Genomic DNA, 21,824 nt, shown 5'->3' on the forward strand with positions numbered 1-21,824 from the left:
AAGTTGAGAGAGGAAGCAAGAAAGGAAATTAGAGAGACAAAGTAAGGAACAGTGGTTCCCCTTAGTTGAAGGCCACGAGGCAGCATAGGTTCAAAGTGAGTGACAGGAGGTTTAGGGGATGTGAGGAAAATCCTTTTTACCTAGAGCGTGGTGACAGTCTGGCATGCACTGCCTGGGAAGGTGGTAGAGGCAGGCGGCCACACATCCTTTAAATAGTATCCGGAGGAGCACTTAGCACATCGTAACATTCAAGGCTATGGGCCAAGTGCTGGTAGATGGGATTAGGTGACCACCTAAGTGGTTTCTAGTGTGTAGGACTTAATGGGTCGAAGGGCCTCTTCTGCATTGTATGATTCTATGAAAGTGAGTCAAGCAAGGGAATCTAAAAGCCTTCTGTAGCCATGTAAATAGTAAAAAGGTAGGGGGGAGGTCTAGCATCAAAAAGTTGGTCTTGGGTGAGGTATTAAGTGAGTACTTTACCAAGGAAGTAATAGTGAATGAGGAGGTAGTTAATATACCAAAAGTTGATAATGAGGAAGTATTGGGCAGGTAAGCTGCACTGGGACAACACAGTGGCACAGGGGTTATCATTGCTGCCCCACAGCGCCGGGGCCCAGGTTCGATTCCCAACTTCGATTACTATCTGTGTGGAGTTTGCACATTGTCCTTGTGTCTGCGTGGGTTTCCCCTCACAGTCCAAAGATATGCAGATTAGGTGGATTGGCCATGCTAAAATTGCCCCTTTTATATCAGGGGGACTAGCTAGGATAAAAACATGGGGCTATGGGGATAGGGCCTGGATGGGATTGTGGTCGATGCAGACTCGATGGGCCAAATGACTTCCTTCTGCACTGTAGGAATCTACTTAAAAGTTGACAAGTCATCTCAACTAGATGGGATGCATTCAAAGATGTTGAGAGAATTGAGGAGGCACTGGCCATAATCTTCCAATCCTGAAAAACACAGGCGGAGTGGTGCCAAAGAACTGAAGAATTGTAAACGTTGTTGTCTTGTTCAAAAAAAGGTTATAGGGATCCATCCAGCAACCACAGTCCAAAGATATGCAGGTTAGGTGGATTGGCCATGCTAAAATTGCCCCTTTATATTGGGGGGACTAACTAGGATAAAAACATGGGGCTATGGGGATAGGGCCTGGATGGGATTGTGGTCGATGGGTCGATTGTGGGATTTGGTAAAAAAGATTAAGGCTCATGGGATACGTGGCCAGGTATCTAGATGGGTTGAGAACTGGCTTGCAAAGAGGAGACAGAGAGTAATAGTGGAGGGGTCCTTTTCTAGCTGGAGGCCTGTCACTAGTGGTGTGCTGCAGGGCTCAGTACTGGGACCTCTTCTCTTTGTATATAAATGATTTGGAAGAGGGAGTAAGTGGTGTGATCAGCAAATTTGCTGATGACACCAAGACGGCTGGATTGGCAGGCAGTGAGGAACAGTGTCTGGCAATACAACGGGATATTGATAGGCTGGTATATTGGGCAGATACATGGCAAATGGAGTTTAATCCGGATAAATGTGAGGTGATGCATTTTGGCCGGAATAATGTAGGGGGGAGTTATACAATTAAGGGTAAGCCCTTAAGGAGTGTAGAATCGCAGCGAGACCTGGGGATGCAAGTGCACAAGTCTTTGAAGGTGGTAGTACAAGTGGAGAAGGTTGTGAAGAAAGCGTATGGTATGTTAGCCTTTATAGGAAGGGGTATAGAATATAAGAGCTGGAGTCTAATGTTGCAGTTGTATAGACTGTTGGTTAGGCCGCATTTAGAGTACTGCGTCCAGTTCTGGTCGCCTTACTACCGGAAGGACGTGGAGACTCTGAAGAGAGTGCAGAGGAGGTTTACCAGGATGTTGCCTGGTATGGAAGGACTGGGTTATGAGGAAAGATTGAATAAACTGGGGCTGTTTTCCCTTGAAAGACAGCGACTGAGGGGGGATCTAATAGAGGTATATAAGATTATGAAGGGTATAGATAGAGTAAACAGAGGTAAGCTATTTCCTATGGTAGAGACACACAGTATGAGGGGCCATGGGCTTAAGGTGAGGGGGGAGAGGTATAACACAGATAATAGAGGGAGGTTTTTCACAGAGGGTAGTGGGGGTATGGAATGCTCTGCCATGTAAGGTGGTGGAGGCAGGCACGCTAGAGATGTTTAAGAGTAACTTAGACAGGCACATGAGTGGGTTGGAGATGGGTGGATATAGGAGACTGTTTTAAATAAGGGTCATTAGCATTGGGGCGTCCCGGTAAGGTAAATGGATATGGTATGATAATAATGTTTTTTCTCTTTTTCATTCACAGGTTTTAAGTTGGTCCGCCTTGTGTCCAACGAGGGGCATACACGCGACGGGTCGTACTTGGGCTTCTCTTGGTTGTTCGAGGTTGGCCTAGTGCTTCATGTCGTTAGTGTGTGCTTAAACTGGACCAGATGCTGGGCAAGATGACAGCTCAGTGACTGTCACTGATTGCTGTGCAGACACATGGATTTGGGCCAGTGTCTGTGGGAGTTTGTGCATTCTCCCCGTGCTTGTGTGGGTTTTCTCCGGGTGCTCTGGTTTCCTCCCACACCCCAAAGATGTGCTATTAGGCTGATTGGAAGTAATAAATTGTCCCTAAATTAGTTTCCCTCAATGTGGATGGCCATAAAACAATAGATAAGGGTCATGGGTGGAGCGGGGGACTGGTGGTGTTAAGATGGCGGCGCGGGCTCGTTGGGCTGAAGGGCCTGTTTCCCGGGCTGTTTTGTTCTTTGTTCTTTGCACATGCAAATGAGTTTAACCTCAATGGTGGGAAAGCTTTTAGAAACAATAATCCAAGACAAAATTAACTTGGACAAGTGAGGATTATTTAGGGAAAACCAGTGCAATTCTAAAGGGTGTGTAGTAACTGAGACCTTCGTATATGTGTTCATGAATCATTGGAAGGTGGCAGGACAAGTTTAGAAAGTGGTTGAAAAGGCGTGCATGATGCTGGACTTCATAAATAAAGGCATTGAGTACAAAAGCAAGGAAGTTATGGTGAGCCTTTATAAAACATTGTTTCAGCCTCAGTAGGAGTGTTGCATCCAATTTTGGACACCATGCTTTAGGAAGGATGTGAAGGCATTAGAGAGAGAGTGCAGAAAAGATTTGTGAGAATGATCCCAGGGATGAAGGATTTCAATTATCTGGATGAGATGGAGAAGCAGTTGTTGTCTCCTGAAAGAAGAGAAGGATGAGAGCAGATTTGATTGAGGGGATCTCACAGTAGCATAGTGGACTGGACTAGTAATTTAGAGACCTAGGAGCAGATGGTGGAACTTAAAATCAGTAAAAACACCTGAACTTAAACACCAAATGATGACCATGAAACTATTACCGATTATCATAAAAACCCATCTGATTTGCTAATGTCCTTTAGCCATCTTTACCTGGTCTGACCTATGTATGACTCCAGACCCACAGCAATATGGTTGACTTACAAATGGTCTCTAAAATGGCCTAGCCAGCATTCAGTTGTATGCAACAGCTACAAAGAAAACACAAAGGAATGTAACTGGACACACCAGAAATGACAATGGCAAACCCAGCCCTGTCAACCCTTACTAACATTCGGGGGCTTGTGCCAAATACCTTACAGATAAATTCCCAGACATCACCATCACCATTCCTGAGTATGTGCTGTCCCACCACCAGGACTGACCCAGAAAAGGTGGTGTACAGTCGGGAGGGAGTTGCTCTGGAGTCCTCAGTATCGCCTCTGGACCCTATGAAGTCTCGTGACACCAAGTCAAACATGGGCAAGGAAACTTCTTGCTGATTGTCACATACCATCCCTATTCAGGTAATGAATCACTACTGTTCCATGTTGAACACCATTTGGAGGAAGCACTTAGGGTGTCAAGTGCATAGAATGTACAATGTCCATCACCAAGAGTGGCTCGATAGTATTGCCACAGACTGAGGTAGCTGAATCTTAAAGGACATAGCTATTAGACTCAATCTGCAGCAAATGGTGATGGAATCAACAAAAGGGAAAAATATGTTTGACCTCATCCTCACCAAACCTACCTCTTATAGATGCGTTACATGACTGTGATGCACCACCGTGTGTGACCACTGCACGTTCTTTATGGAGGCAAAGACCCAGTGTGGATATTCTTCATTGTATAGGGTGGCACTACCACTGCTAAATGGAATAGACTTTGAAACGATCTGGTAACTCAAGACTGGGTATCTATGAGGGACTGTGGGCTATCAGTAGCAGCAGAATAGTACTCAACCACAATCTGTAACCTCATAACCCAGCATATCCCCCACTATATCATTATCACCTAGCCAAGGGCTCAACCCTGGTTCAATGACGAGTGCAGGAGGGCATGCCAGGAGCAGCAGCAGGCATACCTAAAAATGAGATGTCAACCTGGTGAAGGTACATGGGACTACTTGGATGCCTTACAGTATAAGCAGCAAATATTGAACAGAGCTAAGCAAATCTACATCCAGCAGATCACATCCACGTGAATGTCGATGCACAATTAAACAACTCACTGGAAGAGGAGGTCCACAAATATACCCATCTTCAGTGATCAATGAGAGAGGAGCTCAGCTCATCAGTACGAAAGATAAGGCTGAAGTATTCACAACAATCTTCAGCCAGAAGTGCTGAGTGGATGGCACATCTCGGCCTACTCTGGAGGCCCCCAGCATCTCAAATGTCAGCCTTCAGCCACCTTGATTCACTCCACGTGATATCAAGAAATAGCAGAAGGCATTGGATCTGCAAAGGCTATGCCCCCTGACAATATTCTGGCAATAGTACTTGAACTAGCAACTGCCCTAGCCAAGCTCTTCCAGTACCATTGCAACATTAGCATCTACCCAGCAACGTGGAAAATTGCCCAAGCATGTCTTGTACACAAGAAACAGGACAAATCCAAACCAGCCAATTACCACCCCATTAGTTTACTCTCGATCATCAGCAATGTGATGGATGAGGTCATCAGTAGTGCTATCAAGCTGCACCTTATTCAGCAATAATCTGCTCACAGAAGCTCAGTTTGGGTTCCACCAGGATCACTCAGCTCACAACCTCATGATAGCCTTGGTTCAAACATGGACAAAAGAGCTGAACTCCAGAGGTGAGGAGTGACTGCCCTTGACATCAAGGCAGTGTTTAACTGAATATCATATCAAGAAGCCCTAGCAAAACTGGAGTCAATGGGAATGAGGGGAAAGCCTTTCAGCTGGAGTCATATCTACCACATGTTGGCTCCAGGGCATCACTGCTGGAGTTTCTCAGGGTACTGTCATAGGCCGAACCATCTTCAGCTACTTCACCAATGCATTTCCCTTCCATCTTAAGGTCAGAAGTGGGGATGTTTGCTGATGCACAACGTTCAGCAACACTCATGACTCCTCAGCCACAGAAGCACTGCACGTCCAAATGCAACAAGACTGGGATAGTATCCAGGCTTGGGTTGACAAGTGGCCAGTAACGTTCACACCCCAGAAGTGTCAGGCATGGATCCTTTCCAACAAGAGAGGATCCCATGACATTCAATGATGTTACCATCACTGAATTCCCCACTATCAACATCCTAGGGGTTACCATTTACCATAAACTGAACTGGACTAGCCACATAAATACTGTGGCTACAAGAGCAGGTTAAAGGCTAGAAATTTTGCGGCTAGTAAACTTGCCTTCCAACTCCCCAGTTTTTCCATATCATCTACATGACATATGTTAGAAGTGTGATGAACACTCTCCATTTGGTGAGTGCAACTCCAACAACATTTAAGAAGCTTGACATCATCCAGGACAACATGTTGCATACCTCTATGATTCTATGACTCCATGACAAAGTAGCTTGACTACTACTCCTCCACAAACATTCAATCCCTCCACCACTGATGAACAGTGGCAGCTGTTTGAACCATCTACAAGATCCACTGCAGGAACTCACCAATGTTTGTTAAACAGCACCTTCTAAACCAATGGCCACTACCATTTAGAAGGACAAAGGCAGCAGATATCTGGGAACAGCATCACCTGGAGATTCCCTTCATGTCATTCACCATCCTGACTTGGAAATATATCGTCGTTCTTTCACTGTCACTGGGTCAAAATTCTGAAATTCCCTCCTGAACAGCACAGTGGGTGTACCTACAACTCAGGGACTGCAGTGGTTCAAGAAGACAGCTCACCACCATCTTCTCAAGGACCACTAGGAATGGGCAATTAAAATGCTGGTCTACCCTGAAATGCCACATCCCATAAATGAATTTTAGAAAATGTCAAACGTCCTCCTCCTGTTCTGTAATCATTTGTTCTGTGCACAGGGTGCAGATTTGTTTTAATAATATTCTGTGGTTTGGCTTTGCAGCCTCCATCTTGCTTTTAGAAAGAATTGACCTTAGCACTTCAAGCTTTCCTGAAGATGTTAAGAAAGTGATTCCTTTTGAGGAATTTAAGAACTGAATTCAAATTATAAGTGCAAATTTCTCTTTACTGTCTCGTTGTTTTTGAATACCATATCCTAAGATGGCACTGATGAATATGGACTGCCATAAGTTGGTCCATGATTGTGCTTGGCAAAATACTACTGTGGTTTGCTATTGCTTTCTGCATTCTATTTACTAATCCAGAAAACTATCCAATACTCTTATCATACCCAATGATGTAATCTGTATGCCCCTGTATATTGAACTGAAAATCAGAGATATTGAGGGCGATTCCCCCATCCGGCTGTCCAGTGGGTTGAGAGTAGCTCCCCATTTTCTAGCAGCTTGACTCAACTGGAGTGAAGAGGAGGCAATCGGGGGCCCCCCCAGGAGGTTAGGCAGTGGTGGGTGGTACCCCCGGGCATTAGCACCCTGGCTGTGCCAGCCTGTGTGCCCTGGCACTGCCAACTGGGCAAAGTGTCCATACCCAGGGACACCTTGGCACTGCTGACTGGGTATGGGGCAGTGCCAAGAGGGCAGGGTCTAGGAGCAATCGATGCGGATAGGGGGGTCCTGCTGCCAGATGACATTGGGCTCGATGGGAGCAGGAGGGAGACCAGTGATCATGCAGGCTGGGGATGGGGGGTGGCAGGGAGTGGTGATCTACCTGCACGGGGATGGGGGGAATTGGAGATCAGGGCAGTCTGGGACAGGATGGAGGGCAGGAAATGGTCAGGGGGCCATGATCGAGCTGGGGGAGGGGGCTGGTGGGGACAGCACTGTGGGCATCGCAGGCTGGCCAGCGATCAAATTGGCCAACAAATGAGAGGCTGACAGTTCGGCGCCACTGCTCATCCAGTGGGTGGGAATAGGCCCTGCCCCCAGAAATCTAATGATATTCATGCTGGTGTACAGAGTGTGGGAGATTCTAGTGCAAACTCCCACTGAAGAAAACGGCATGAATTATTTAAGTTTTCCTGCGAATTCAACACTTAGATTTTTTTGGGGAGAATTCAATCCAGGCTGGGATTCTTTTCTCCAAAGAATGGTGGTAAAAATGTACCCTAATGGAGATCATTTGAAGGGGCCTGATGAGGTTGACATTGAGAAGATGGCTCTATTTGTTGTGAGACCGGAACTAGGGGTCATAAATATAAGGTAGTCACTAATAAGTGCAGTAAAGAACTCTGAAGATTCTTTTCTACCCGATGAGAGGTGAAAATGTGGAACATGTTACCAAAAGGAGTAGTTGAGATGAATAGAATAGAATCAGTTAAAGGGATTCTAGATAAGTAACAACAACTTAATATGATAAAATATCCGAAGGTGAAGCACAAGAGTTGTATCAGACTAAATGTGATACAACACCATCAGGAGATGTTAGGACCAATGTCTAAAATCTTGATCAAAGAGGAAGGTTTTAAGGAGGATAGAAAGGAATTCTAGAGTTTTGGGTCTCAGGAAAGCTCAAGGATAAACTACTTTAGGCCACAGTTTAGAGCCTTGGTAACTGAAAGCACCAAGGAATACACAAGGAGGAAAGAAATACAAGAATCTGCTGACAAGTTAAGGTAAAGAGGGGTGATAGGTGGCTTGTGTGGAGCATTAACACCAGCACAGACGTTTTGGCCAAGTGGTCTGTTTCTGTGATGTACATTTTATGTGCAGGGGATCAGTTAGTTTCTGAATGACAGAATAGCCTTGAGTCACAGAAAAGTATCTGCCTCAAGGGACAAGCTACACAGTTAGTTACCCCGCAGGATGTCTGAGGAGGGATTGTGGATTCAACCTGGTAGCTGGGTGATGGTGCATGATGTGTGAACTCAAAAATGGCACAAAAGTTTCCCTGTTGTCAAAAAAAAATCTAATTCTAGAACTGAATGCTCAGGTTTTGCAAGCTTCAGGTAAAAACACACGAGCTGGAAGTTGGCACCTGCTCCTTGCTGGCACTTGTTGTTAAACCAGATTCCTCGGACTGTGTGACAGAATTGGATGTTGCCAGGCTAATAAATGCCACACTAATCAACATTGTTGATTCCTCACTGAGCTCTCAGGGGAATTAACTCCCTGTAGGTCATAGTTTTTCACTGTGCAGTAGAAAGCTATGTTTAATTGCAACCCTTGGGTGTTAGTGCACAGATGGAAGCCAAACTTTACAAAATGTTTTTCATGTTTTAGGCAGTTATTATATGCAGGCAACTGTAGTGACATCAGACTGGGTTAAAGAGTCCCATGCCGTCTGGTCGCAGGTCCTCCTCTGGGAGTAATGTGCTGATCTTAAACAAAATAGCTCATCCCAAATTGAAAATTCTGCTGCAAATGATATCGGGCTGCCTTAAGGGATTACACAAAATCTAGAATATTCATCAACTTAATATACTTCACAAACAAAAGCACTTTGCCTCAGATCATTGTGTTGAGTCACAGGGCATAGTGGAAGTGTTGGCTGTTAAAAATTTAGTGGAGGATACAGTGCAGCAAATAATCTCCTATTATTTGGTAACATAATAGTGCAAGCTGTACCTATTGGTGAGTATGCTTGATTTTAAAGACATTTTAGTAGCTCTCTTGTGGAAGGTGAGTTTGTAAGAACAGATGAGACAGAGAAACTGGGAGAAGGAAGGCAGTCATTATGGGAAGCAGGTGAGGAAGAATGTAGATGTGTGTATTGATGGGCATGGGGTGGCACCAACTCTTTCAGAGAGTCAGTGCAGATTTGATGGGCTATAGGGATTCTACTGTTCAATGGTTGTAGGCTGCTCAGGGTTCTGCCCTTCCTGCATCCCATCCCATCCCATCCCATCTGAGCTAAAGAATTCCAGGAAGGGTCGGGAAGAGCCAGGGATAGACCAGGTGATGGTACAGGAGGGGTGGGAATTGGAAGCGTTGTTAATGAGATTCTCAGGATGAGGGCGTGAGCAGGAATTGACATGCATTGTTTCTAATGGAACAAGTGTTATTAATGGGACGGAAGATTATTGAGCCCATCGCCTAACAGCATCGTTTCCATTTTAAATCAAAAGCAAAACAGTACAGGTACTGGAATTATAAATAAATGGAAATGCTGAAACACTGAACAGGTCAGGCAACATTTGTGGAGAGAGAATGCAGTTTAATGTTTTAGTTTGATGATCTCAGAACTGTGTAATGTCATATTTACCTTCTAACATAATGCACGATAAATGCAAATTATACCCTTTAAATAATCTAATCAAGGATCCAAGGGCTCCAGCAAGTGTATTTTAATCCGTTTAGAGAGGAGTTGAGAAAAATTTTAATGTAACTTAATTTATAAGGATACTGTTTGCTAAAAAGTGGATTCTGAACTCTAGTTACTTTGGCCATACCTGGCAAATATTTGTATATACACATGTAAAAATATCTGATTTAAAAACTGGTATTTTACTGAGAAAAGAGATTCCAAGACAGCTTTGATGCCACCGACATGCAATTGGATCCAAAGTTTTTGTATCCTTGTGTAATCATTGTAGCAAAGGGTATCTCTTTGACAATTAAATGGTGGAATGTGTCCTTTAAAACAAGTGTGTAATTCTTCTAATTTGTCATGATCAGAGTTGTGTTTTTTCCTGCTGGAGAGAATTGTTGATGATTCCTTCAGAGGGTTTGTTGCAATGTCTTTCTTTCTCTCATGCCTGTTTCTCCTGTTAAGTAAGTTTATTTATTAATCACAAGTAGACTTTCATCACACTACAATGACATTACTGTGAAAATCCCCTAGTTGCACGCTCCGGCACCTGTTCGGGTACACTGAGGGAGAATTTAACATGGCCAATGCACCTAACCGGCGCTTCTTTCGGACTGTTGAAGGAAACCGGAGGAAACAGACATGGGAGAATGTGCAGACTTCTCTCAGACAGTGACCCAAGCCAAGTATCAAACCCAGGTCCCTGGAATTCTGTGACAGCAGTGCTAAGCTTTGTGCCACCGTGCTGCCCATTTCTTTGTTAAGGGCTATCACAATGGTTTTCTTGCTGTATTTAAAAACTATCATTTCCCTCAAGTAGCCAAAATGTTGCAGCATGTTGCTGTGCAGAGGGACCTGGGTGTCCTTGTGCAAGAATCATAAAATACTTGGTTTGCAAGTACAGCAGGTAATTAAGAAGGCAAATGAAATTTTGTCCTTCATTGCTTGAAGGATGGAGTTTAAATACAGTGAGGCCACACCAACTTACTTTGTACAGTTTTGGTCGTCTTACTAGAGGACGGATATACTGGCACTGGAGGGGGTGTGGAGTAATTCACTAGGTTGATTCCAGAGTTGAGAGGGTTGGCTTATGAGGACAGACTGAGTAGACTGGGACTATACTCTTTGGAATTCAGAAGAATGAAGGGAGATCGTATAGAAACATGTAAGATTATGAAGGGAATAGATAAGATAGAAGCAGGGAAGTTGTTTCCACTGGCGAGTGAATGCTAGAACGAGGGGGCATGGCCTCAAAGTAAGGGGGAGCAGATTTAGGACTGAGTTGAGGAGGAACTTCTTCACCCAAAGTGTTGTGAATCTATGGAATTCCTTGCCCAGTGAAGCAATTGAGGCTACCTCATTGAATGTTGTTAAGGCAAGAATTGATGAATTTTTGAACAATGAAGGAATTAAGGATTATGGTGAGTGGACGGGTAAGTGGAGCTGAGTCCACAAAAATATTAGCCATGGTCTTAATGAGTGGCTGATCAGGTTTGAGGGGTCAGATGGCCTACCCCTGCTCCTGGTTATTATGTTCTTATTTAAAACTTTACCATAGTCATAGGACCCTGAATGTCAGGGTATTCGGAGTGAAAAATTCAGAAATACATAAGCAATTAAAGTCTCAGCCTCGATTACAAGTAATTAGCATATACCAATAACAGAATAGTAATTATTTCTATCCAATCATAGTTATGGTTACATCATACGTAAGTATATAATGTCCAATTAAAACTTGTGCATGTTAAATCATCAAGAAATGATAGCTATATCTCTGATTGATGGTATGTCAATCTCCTTTTCTATTGTTCCTTGTTCTAGTGGGCTGATATGAACTGCAGCTGCACTTCATTCAATTAGATAGTCCATGAATGTTATCTGGGCTCACTTTAATCAAAACCTGTAATTTGCACATAAGCTTTGTGACTGAGGTTTAGTTGCAGCTTATGTGATTCTTAAACTTGTGTGATTTTTAATCCTTTCACTCTTGTATGTCTTTCTCTTTCTTTAGCTCTCTCTGCCTCTCTCCCCCTTTCACACACTCTGCCTCTCTCTCTCTTTCATACACTGTATGCCTCTCTCTCCCGCCATCTGCCTCTCTCTCCTGTTGTCTGCCACTCTTTCTCCTGCTGCCTGCCTCTCTCTCTCTCTCACTGCCTGCCTCTCTCTCTCTCTCCTGCTGTCTGCCTCTCTCTCTCTCTCTCTCCCGATGTTTGCCTCTCTCTCTCTCTTTGATGTGGAGATGCTGGCATTGGACTAGGGTAAATACAGTAAGAAGTCTCTGAACGCTAGGTTAAAGTCCAACAGGTTTATTTGGTAGCACAAGCCACAAGCTTTCAGAGCACTGCTCCTTCATCAGGTGAGTGGGAGTTCTATTCACAAACAGGGCATATAAAGACATAAACTCAATTTACAAAATAATGGTTGGAATGCGAATCTTTACAGGTAATCAAGTCTTAAAGGTACAGATAATGTGAGTGGAGAGAGGGTTAAGCACAGGTTAAAGGTGTATTGTCTCCAGCCAGGACAGTTAGTGAGATTTTGCAAGCCCAGGCAAGTTTTGGGGGGTTACAGATAGTGAGACATGAATCCAAGATCCTGGTTGAGGCTGTCCTCATGTGTGCGGAACTTAGCTATCAGTCTCTGCTCTGTCATGAAGGCCTCCTTGGAGAGCGCTTACCCAAAGATCAGATGCTGAATGCCCATGACTGCTGAATTGTTCCCCAACAGGAAGGGAATACTCCTGCCTGGTGATAGTTGAGCGTGTTCATTCATCTGTCATTGCAGTATCTGCATGGTCTCCCCAATGTACCATTCCTCGAGACATCCTTTCCTGCAGTGTATCAGGTAGACAACATTGGCCGAGTTGCAAGCATATATACCGTGTACCTGGTGGATGGTGTTCTCATGTGAAATGATAGCATCTGTGTCAATGATCTGACATGTCTTGCAGAGGTTGCTGTGGCAGGGTTGTGTGGTGTCATGGTCACTGTTCTCCTGAAGGCTGGGTAGTTTTCTGCGAACAATGGTCTGTTTGAGTTTGTGTGGTTGTTTGAAGGCAAGAAGTGGGGGTGTGAGCATGGCCTTGGCGAGATGTTCATCTTCATCGATGACATGTTGAAGGCTCAAGAGAAGATGTCGTAGCTTCTCCACTCCAGGGAAGTATTGGACGATGAAGGGTACTCTGTCCACTGTGTCCCATGTTTGTCTTCTGAGGATGTCGGTGCAGTTTTTCTCTGTGGCAAGTCGGAACTGTCGATCAATGAGTCGAGCGCCATATCCTGTTTTTATGATGGCATCTTTCAGCGTCTGGAGGTATCTGTTACGATCCTCTTCCTCTGAGCAGATCCTGTGTATACGGAGGGATGAATGAACAACAGATGAATGAACACCGCTCAACAATCACCAGGCAGGAGTGTTCCCTTCCTGTAGGCGAACACTTCAGCGGGCACAGGCATTCGGCCTCTGATCTTCAGGTAAGCGTTCTCCAAGGCAGCCTTCACAACACACAACAGCACAGAGTTGCTGAGCAGAGACTGATAGCCAAGTTCCGCACACATGAAGACGACTTCAACTGGGATCTTGGGTTCATGTCACACTATCTGTAACCCCGACAACTTGCCTGGACTTGCAAAATCTCACTAACTGTCCTGTCTGGAGACAAAACACATCTCTTTAAACTGTGCTTAACGCTCTCTCCATTCACATTATCTATACCTTTTAAGACTTGGTTACCTGTAAAGAGTTGCATTCCAACCATTATTTTAAATGTGAGTTTGTGTCTTTATATGCCCTGTTTGCGAACAGAACTCCCACTCATCTGATGGAGGCACAGCGCTCTGAAAGCTGCAGCTTGTGCTACCAAATAAACAGGTTGGACTTCATCCTAATGTTGGGAGACGTCTCTCTCTCTCCCCCGCTGTCTGCCTCGCTCTCTCTCCCCCGCTGTCTGCCTCGCTCTCTCTCCCCCGCTGTCTGCCTCGCTCTCTCTGCCCCGCTGTCTGCCTCGCTCTCTCTCCCCCGCTGTCTGCCTCGCTCTCTCTCCCCCGCTGTCTGCCTCGCTCTCTCTCCCCCGCTGTCTGCCTCGCTCTCTCTCCCCCGCTGTCTGCCTCGCTCTCTCTCCCCCGCTGTCTGCCTCGCTCTCTCTGCCCCGCTGTCTGCCTCGCTCTCTCTGCCCCGCTGTCTGCCTCGCTCTCTCTGCCCCGCTGTCTGCCTCGCTCTCTCTGCCCCGCTGTCTGCCTCGCTCTCTCTGCCCCGCTGTCTGCCTCGCTCTCACGCTGCTGCCACAGGAGCATCATTAAGATAACATCAGAAATTATTCAAGCAACGATTGGTTCGGAAGACTTGAGATTTATATTTTTAGATATGATGTTGCATTTATACAGCATCACATCAAATACTTTAGAGCAATTACAACATTAGATAAATACAGAGTAAAGTTCTGTGTACACCGTTCCATCAACACTGCCAGTGCTGGCATTCGTTAGATGGAGTTAAACTTCCTTTGGCAAACTTCCTTTGCCAAACACTCCCAAGGCAATACAGCATGGGTTAGATATGATCAGAATTGTGACCGTGGAGTTGGGGCACGGGTTGGAACAGGGGCCTGGCGGGGTGTATGGCCAGATGAGCAGGGATGTGTAATAACCCTCAATTCAAATTGCTGCAGCCAGCAATGATTTCTCCTAGTGCATGCACCGTAAATACTTTCAGTGGACGCAGAGGCCTGGAAGGGCAAAATTGTTAATTTACTTTGTGGGTGAGGAGGGGTTTTTACACTCTGATAATTCAGTCACATCACTGAGGGTCTGGAGTTACATTACAGAACTGACTACACTTCAAGAGTGTAGCTCTGACGAAGGGTCATCCAGACTCAAAACGTTGGTTCTATTCTCTCTCCACAGTTGCTGTCAGACCTGCTGAGATCTTCCAGCATTTTCTGTTTTTGTTTCAGATTCCAGCAACTGCAGTAATTTGCTTTTACATTTCAAAAGTACTGGATTGCAAGGTATTTTGGGAGATTCTGAAAATGTGAAAGATGCTTTATAAATACTAGGCTTTCTTTCTCTTTCTCAGAGGGGCACTGCCTGCACTGATGGGGGATCCGGAACATCTCATTCAAACTGACAGACAGGAATTCCTCACACTGCAGTCTGTGACAATGCTTTGAAAGCTGCATATTAGAACTAGCTGCATCAATTGTGCTCCCCCTTCCCCAGTGAATTGTCCCTGGTATATTTTGGAGTGCTCTTGAGTTCTCAGGATGATCCGGCTTCAGCAGTTTGGCCTGCTCCTTTGGAAGAACTATATATTGCAGGTAAGTGGAACATTACAACTGATGGTATGGAGGAGAATCTATGTGAAGTGTATGAATTTCTTGTTGTCTACCATCCTGTCACATTCTTTTGATGTTCATCTCCAGATAATTCAATTGACCAGCACTGCAGGAGTGTGCATTTGATAGCTTTCTGATAGCTACACTCTCAAGCCCTGCTTCTGTCCACCTCTGTGTGCAGAATGCAGCTGGGTCCAGGCTGTCACAATGACGGCTGCGGTCCTGCTTGGACCTGGTGCTGTGAGTCAGACAAACTGATTTGTCCTTCGCTTCCCAATGCGAACTCCTAGACCATGACCCTATCAGTTTGGAACAAGCTCCCACTTGATCTGACATTCCATCCTGGTTTGGCGGGGATCTTAAACTTGTGATGTATCTCATGTGGTATGTAATATTTAGTGTACATGTGTCTGCTGATAATATACTGCTAAGAGAAAATTGTAGTGGTTTTACTTACTAATCGTACTTTTGTTTCAATGCAGAAACGTCAGGTGTTGGTAACCATCGTTGAAATAAGCCTGCCACTTATATTTACCGCAATTCTTCTTGCTCTCAGATACCGAGTTGCTTCTGTGCAATATCCGAATGCAACCACATATCCTTCCTTTTATATTTATGATATTCCATATTTCCCCCAACACCCTACAGCCAAATGGAGTATGGTTTACATTCCATCCAACGTGACTGCAGTTGAGACCATTGCAAAGATGGTGAACGACAGTCTGCAAAAAATGGTTAAAAGTAAGTTTCCAGTGTTTTAGGTCACTGTCCTTTTACTGGGAGTGTGATCTTTTATTTCTTAGTATGGCGATGCAATTCAAGTTTTATTCCCTTGGATGAAATAGTTGAGAAGTAAAGGGTACAATTGGCTATCTGACAGCTTTAAGGAATTTTTTTTCTCTGTGCTGACATGAAGATCTGTTAATCTTTTTACAACTTGCTATTGTGGGATTTGAATTCACGATCACTTGATTGCTGGTTAGTATCAAGTTAAAGTAATGGTCCATAACACCCATTAGCAATGGGGTCAAGATGGCAGCTTGACCACCACTTTCTCCAGAGCAATTAGGGATGGACAACAAATGCTGCTAGTTTTGCCAGCAACGCTGCATACCATGAACTAATTAAAAAAAGCACCAACACACAATACTTACTAGCATCAGGCTAGAACGGGTTATCTACCCTTTGCAGCTTGAACAATGAATTACAGAAATCAAAATATTGGAAATACTCAGCCAGTTTGGCAGCATCTGTGTCTCAAGAGTTAATATTACAGGTGGCAGCATTTCAACAGAACTCAGTCGACCTGAAAGGCTGAATCTATTTGTCTGTCCACAGATACTGTCATGACTGCCAAAAGTTTCTGTTATTTTGGACTTCCAGCATCTGTAGTATTTAGCTCAGGAATTTTCTTTGCTTTGCAGTTATAGGTTTCCAAACCGAAGATGAATTTGATGATTTTATAAGATCGGAAAACAAGTTGGCACATACTATTCTGGTAGCTCTTGTATTCAATCATGACTTTAAGCACCGAGATGAGCGTTTACCACTGCAGGTACTTACTATATAGTGAACTGTTGCCATGATACACATGTCAGATAGTAGATCCTTAACATTTTCAGTGCGGGTTTGGAGAGCTGAAGGGCCTGTTCCTGTGCTACAATTTTCTTTTCTTTGTTCTATTGTACATATGTGCTATAAAATTAATTTTCACCCTTGTAATTGTACCATTGTCCCAGTTGGAGATGCAATGGTAAGGTTTGCAAATATTTCTATTTCTGTTATTTTGGATTTCCAGCATCTGTAGCATTTTGCTCATGGGTTACAGGAATTTTCTTTGCTTTGCAGTTATAGATTTTCTTTAATTGTTGGGTATAAGTGAACATTTTAAGCTCTGTTTTGATATAAGTAGGGATTGTTGCAAATGGAGTTCACTTTCACTCTTTATTTCATGCTGTAGTTGCTGGGAATTGAAGGTAAAGCACTAATGCGTTAAGAAGAGGATGCTGTCTCATGATCTCTTGCACTCTAGTTTGCAGAAGGAGCTTGTTTGGGTTTGATTTTGTGTGTTTTGCGTGTTTGGATGTCGCTAACAGACCAGCATTTATTGTTTGTCTGTCATAGCCCTAAGAAGGTGCTGGTGAGTTGCCCTCTTGAACCACTGCAGTAGGTACACCTACAGTTCTGTTATAGGTGAAATTCCACGATTTAGACTCTGAAATGATACAGGAACGGTGATATGGTTCCAAGTCAGGATGGTGCATAACTTGAAGGAGAACATAGGTAGTGATGTTGCTGTACACCTGCTGCCCTTCTAGATTATAGAGTTCCAGATTTGGCTGTTGAAGGAGGCTTGGGGCATTGGAGAGCTATAATGAGGCCAGGAGTCGAGTGGTCCTGGCAGGTTACTGGTGAGTCACTTGGTGCTGTAACTTGATAGAACTGTCGGTGACATCTTTCATCACTTTGCTGATGCTAAAAAGTAGACTGATGGGATTGTTAATTGGCCAGATTGGAATTGTCTTGCTTTTTGGGATGCCAGTGTTCCAACTGATTGGAACAGCTTGACGAGGGATACAATTAGTTCTGGAGCACAAGTCTTCAGTGCTACAGCCAGATGTGGTCAGAGCCTTTATTGTATTTTGCATCTTCAGCCATTTCTTGTTTACACCTGGAGTGAATCGACTTGATTTTGAACTGATGTCTCTGATGCTGGGGACCTCAGGAGGAGACCTGGAGAATGGGATGAGCTTTGTGAGTTGTTTTGTTATAAAATGGCTATGATTCCTGTCACCATTGGATAAGGACACCATGGGGCAACATCTTTTAGCTGTTCACACCGGCGCGATCTTCTGGACCCGTCGACAGTGCACCTCCGCCATGGGGTTGTTGGTTGTGAGGGTGGATTCAATGGGAAATCCTGCCCTACATGTTGCAGTCAGCATGGAGGTGTTGATAAGTAAGAATTCCAATCAATAGTGATTTAATTATTTTGTTACTTAAACCTCTTTGAAACCATCAAGAATTCTGGAAAATTCTTTACTGCCTCTTTGGAGTTTGCCAGTAGAAGGCTCTTTCATGCCAGATTTTGAGATCCCCTCAGGTTATTGTGATGACAAAGAATTGCTGGAACATTAGATAATTTGTTCTTTGTTCACATGTGCATAGAAAGGAGTCAGCAACGTACAGAGAGTTGGGACTGAGATAAGAGTGTTACTCCGTAGACTGTTCTGTCCTCAGTTCTGTGCTAACAGGATGCAATTTCAATCTAGAGTGAAAATGCTCATTGCAGTGGACAACAGAAGCATGGGAGCACCACCAACTACAATTTTCCCTCCAGGTCACACAACATCCTACCTTGGAACTATATTATTGTTCCTTCGTTGTCTCTGGAACCAAATATTGGAATTCCCTCCTTGTTAGTACTGTGGGTATACCTATATGAGATGGTTTAAGCAGGTACCTCACAACCATCACCTCATGGACAATTAGGCATAGGGAATAAATACTGGCCTTTCCAGTGTTGTTCATATCCCATGAATGAATAAAACGTAACCATAATGGCCAGGATCTCTGATTCTGAAAGCAAGGCTGTCTGTGGGAGGAGGATCACAGTGTGAGGAACATAAGTAGGAGCAGAAGTAAGGCAAATTCAGCCCTTCGAGCTGCTCTGTCATTCAATCAGATCATGCTGATCTCTCCCTAGTCTCAAATCCACCTCCTCACCTGTTCCCCATATCCCTTTACCCCTTTTTTATTGGAAATATATTTATCTCCTTCTTGAAACTATTTAATGATTCATACTCCACCACACCACTGGGCAGCAAATCCCACAAATTCACCACCTTCTGTGAGAAGTAGTTCCTCCTCATCTCTGTTTTAAATCTACCACCTCTCAACCTATACCTGTGACCTCTTGTTTGAGATTGCCCCATAAGAGGAAACACTTGGTCTACATTTACTTTATCAATCTCTTTTAAGATTTTATATACCTTGATCAGATACCCTCTGATCCTTCTAAACTCCAGCAAGTGTAAGTACAAACTATGTAATCTCTCCTCATACATCAGCCCTTTTAGCCCTGGAACAATCTGGTGAACCTCCTCTGAACTGCCTTCAATGTCACTGCATCCTTCTTCAAATATGGAGACCAAAACTGGACACAGTACCCAGATGTGGTTTCACAAACAGCTGATATAATTGCTACAACACTTTCCCTATTTTTACACTCCAGACCATTTGCAATAAATTCCAGCATCCCATTTGCCTTTTCTATTACATGATGCATTTGTACATGAGAACATTACAGCATAAGAACTAGGAGCAAGAGTAGGTTATCTGGCCCCTCAAGCCTACTCTGCGATTCAATAAGACCATGGCTGATCTTTTCATGGACTCAGAACTTACCCGCCTACTCACTATAACTCTTAATTTACTGTTCAAAAATTTATCTATTCTTGCCTTAAAAACATTCAATAAGGTAGCCATATACCGATTCTCTGCAATTCATGAACAAAAACCCCAGACCCCTTTGCCCAGATGCATTTTGAATCTGCTTTCCATTTAGGTAATAGTTTACCTATGAAAAACCAATCAACATGCCTTAATGACTATTGGCCAGTGGCTCTGACAGTCATCATTATGAAGTGCTTCGAAAGGTTAGTCATGGGATGATTCAATTCCAGCCTCCCGGACTACCTGGATCCACTACAGTTTGCCTACTGCCACTACAGGTCCAAAGCAGATATCATTTCTCTGGCCCTGCACTCAACCCTGGAACATCTAAATAACAAGGACACCTATGTCAGACTCCTATTTATTGACTACAGCTCAGCCTTCAACACTATTATTCCCACGAAACTCATCTCCAAACTCCATGTCCTGGGCCTCGGCACCTCCCTCTGCAACTGGATCCTGAACTCCCTAACTCATAGACACAATCAGTAAGGATAGGCAGCAGCATCTCCTTCACAATAATCCTCAACACCGGTGCCCCACAAGGCTGCGTTCTCAGTCCCCCTACTATACTCCTTGTACACCTGTGACTCTGCGGCCAACTCCCCCTCCAATTTGATTTTCAAGTTTGCTGACCGTAGTGGGTCGGATCTCAAACAATGATGAGACAGAATATAGGAATGAGATAGAGAATCTGATGAACTGGTATCGCAACAATAATCTCTCCCTCAATGTCAACAAAGCAAAGGAGATTATCATCAACTTCAGGAAACGTAGAGGAGAATATGTCCCTGTTTACATCAATGGAAACGAAGTAGAAACGTTCGAGAACTTCAAGTTTTTAGGTGTCCAGATCACCAAAAACCTGCCCTGGTTTCTCCCCATGCTGACACTATAGTTAAGAAAGCCCACTAACGCTTCTACTTTCTCAGAAGACTGAGGAAACTTGGCATGTGAGCTACGGCTGTCATCAATTTTTACAGATGCACCATAGAAAGCATTCTTTCTGGTTGTATCACAGCTTGGTATGGCTCCTGCTCTGTCCAAGACTGCAAGAAACTACAAAAGGTTGTGAATGTAGCCCAATCCATCACACAAACCAGCCTCTCATCCATTGACTCTGTCAACACTTCCCGCTGCCTCAGAAAAGCAGCCAGCATAATTAAGGACCCCACAGACCTTGCATATTTTCTCTTCCACCTTCTTCCATTGGGAAAAAGACACAAAAGTCTGAGGTCACATACCAACTGGCTCAAGAACAGCTCCTTCCCTGCTGCTATCAAACTGTTGAATGGACTTACCTTGCATTAAGTTAATCTTTCTCTACACCCTAGCTATGACTGTAACACTACATTCTGCATTCTCTCGTTTCCTTCTCTATGAGCAGTATGTTTTGTCTGTATAACATGCAAGAAACAATAATTTTCACTGTATATTAATACATGTGACAAAAATAAATCAAATCAATTTTGCTGGTTTGTTATGGCAGGGAGATTTTGGACAGCCCTTTCTGCATATCACTTGGTGTTAAATCAGCATCGGCTAAATGCAAATTAACGGGAATCTTTTATGAGGAAATTATTTGTTTCAGTGATGTTGGTTGAGAGATGAAGGACAGTCAGAATTCTCACTTAATTTTTGTCTTCTTAGGTTAAGTACCACCTAAGGTTTAAATACAATCCTCTGAACGCGCCCCTTGGGAAAGCAAGTTCTCTGAATCCATACCAAGATAGGAACTGGCAAACTGAGAGCCTTTTCCCAGTCTTCCAAGTACCCGGACCTCGTGAGCAGTACTTCAAGGATGGAGGCAGTCCAGGTGAGCAAACAGCACTGGCCCTTCTGCAGTTTCACTCATACAGGTGAGCAGGCCAAGTGGACGGAGAATTTAAAATCTGGACACCCCTGTCCTGTGTCCTAACAACTTTCATTGGTGTAAGGTCAGAGAGAAATGTATATTTCCTTGATGTGAGTCATGCTCCAGTCTGATGCATAACCCTGCTGCCCTAAGCTGGAGTGGCTGTGGAGCATCTATTGTCTGTTATTATGCAAATTCTGCCTTGTATCTGACTTTTTTTTCCTGATGTTTGTCTTGCTGTTACATATTATTCTTCCTGTTGTTATGCATTTCATCTACAACAGGGACGATGCTGATCTGTCTCCAGCTTTAGATTTTGCGTTGTTTGCCAGGACTTGCTGAGTGACCAACCATCACAATTACTATTTATGTGCCTGCCATCAAATCTGCCTTACCATTTCAGATTGTGACTAGCAGGACAAACTCCAGTGGTGGAAATCTCTCCTTCCCCAAACTTCTATTTTAGCCACATAAGAGAAGTTTGATTCCTATAGTGCTTCTCACAACCTGGTGAAATATCTTGAAGTGTCAGTCCCTGCT

General features: G+C 44.0%; 1 protein-coding gene across 2 annotated transcripts in view; it reads left to right on the forward strand.

Moving 5' to 3' along the window:
- The window catches only part of abca3b (ATP-binding cassette, sub-family A (ABC1), member 3b), a 125,769-nt gene that overhangs the window by 3,240 nt on the left and 100,705 nt on the right, over positions 1–21,824 (forward strand). The window contains exons 2-6 of one of the 2 annotated variants that reach the window (XM_080206671.1): positions 2,314–2,393; positions 14,716–14,956; positions 15,457–15,715; positions 16,399–16,529; positions 21,080–21,245. In XM_080206671.1, coding sequence (XP_080062797.1) covers positions 14,903–14,956; positions 15,457–15,715; positions 16,399–16,529; positions 21,080–21,245 — 610 coding nt within the window. In that variant the 5' untranslated portion in view covers positions 2,314–2,393; positions 14,716–14,902. The remainder of the gene's footprint in view (positions 1–2,313; positions 2,394–14,715; positions 14,957–15,456; positions 15,716–16,398; positions 16,530–21,079; positions 21,246–21,824) is intronic. The other variant, XM_080206670.1, reaches the window with a different exon arrangement.

Source organism: Carcharhinus amblyrhynchos, chromosome 18, assembly GCF_965287045.1.
Source record: "Carcharhinus amblyrhynchos chromosome 18, sCarAmb.v2.hapA, whole genome shotgun sequence".
Taxonomy (NCBI): Eukaryota; Metazoa; Chordata; class Chondrichthyes; order Carcharhiniformes; family Carcharhinidae; genus Carcharhinus; species Carcharhinus amblyrhynchos.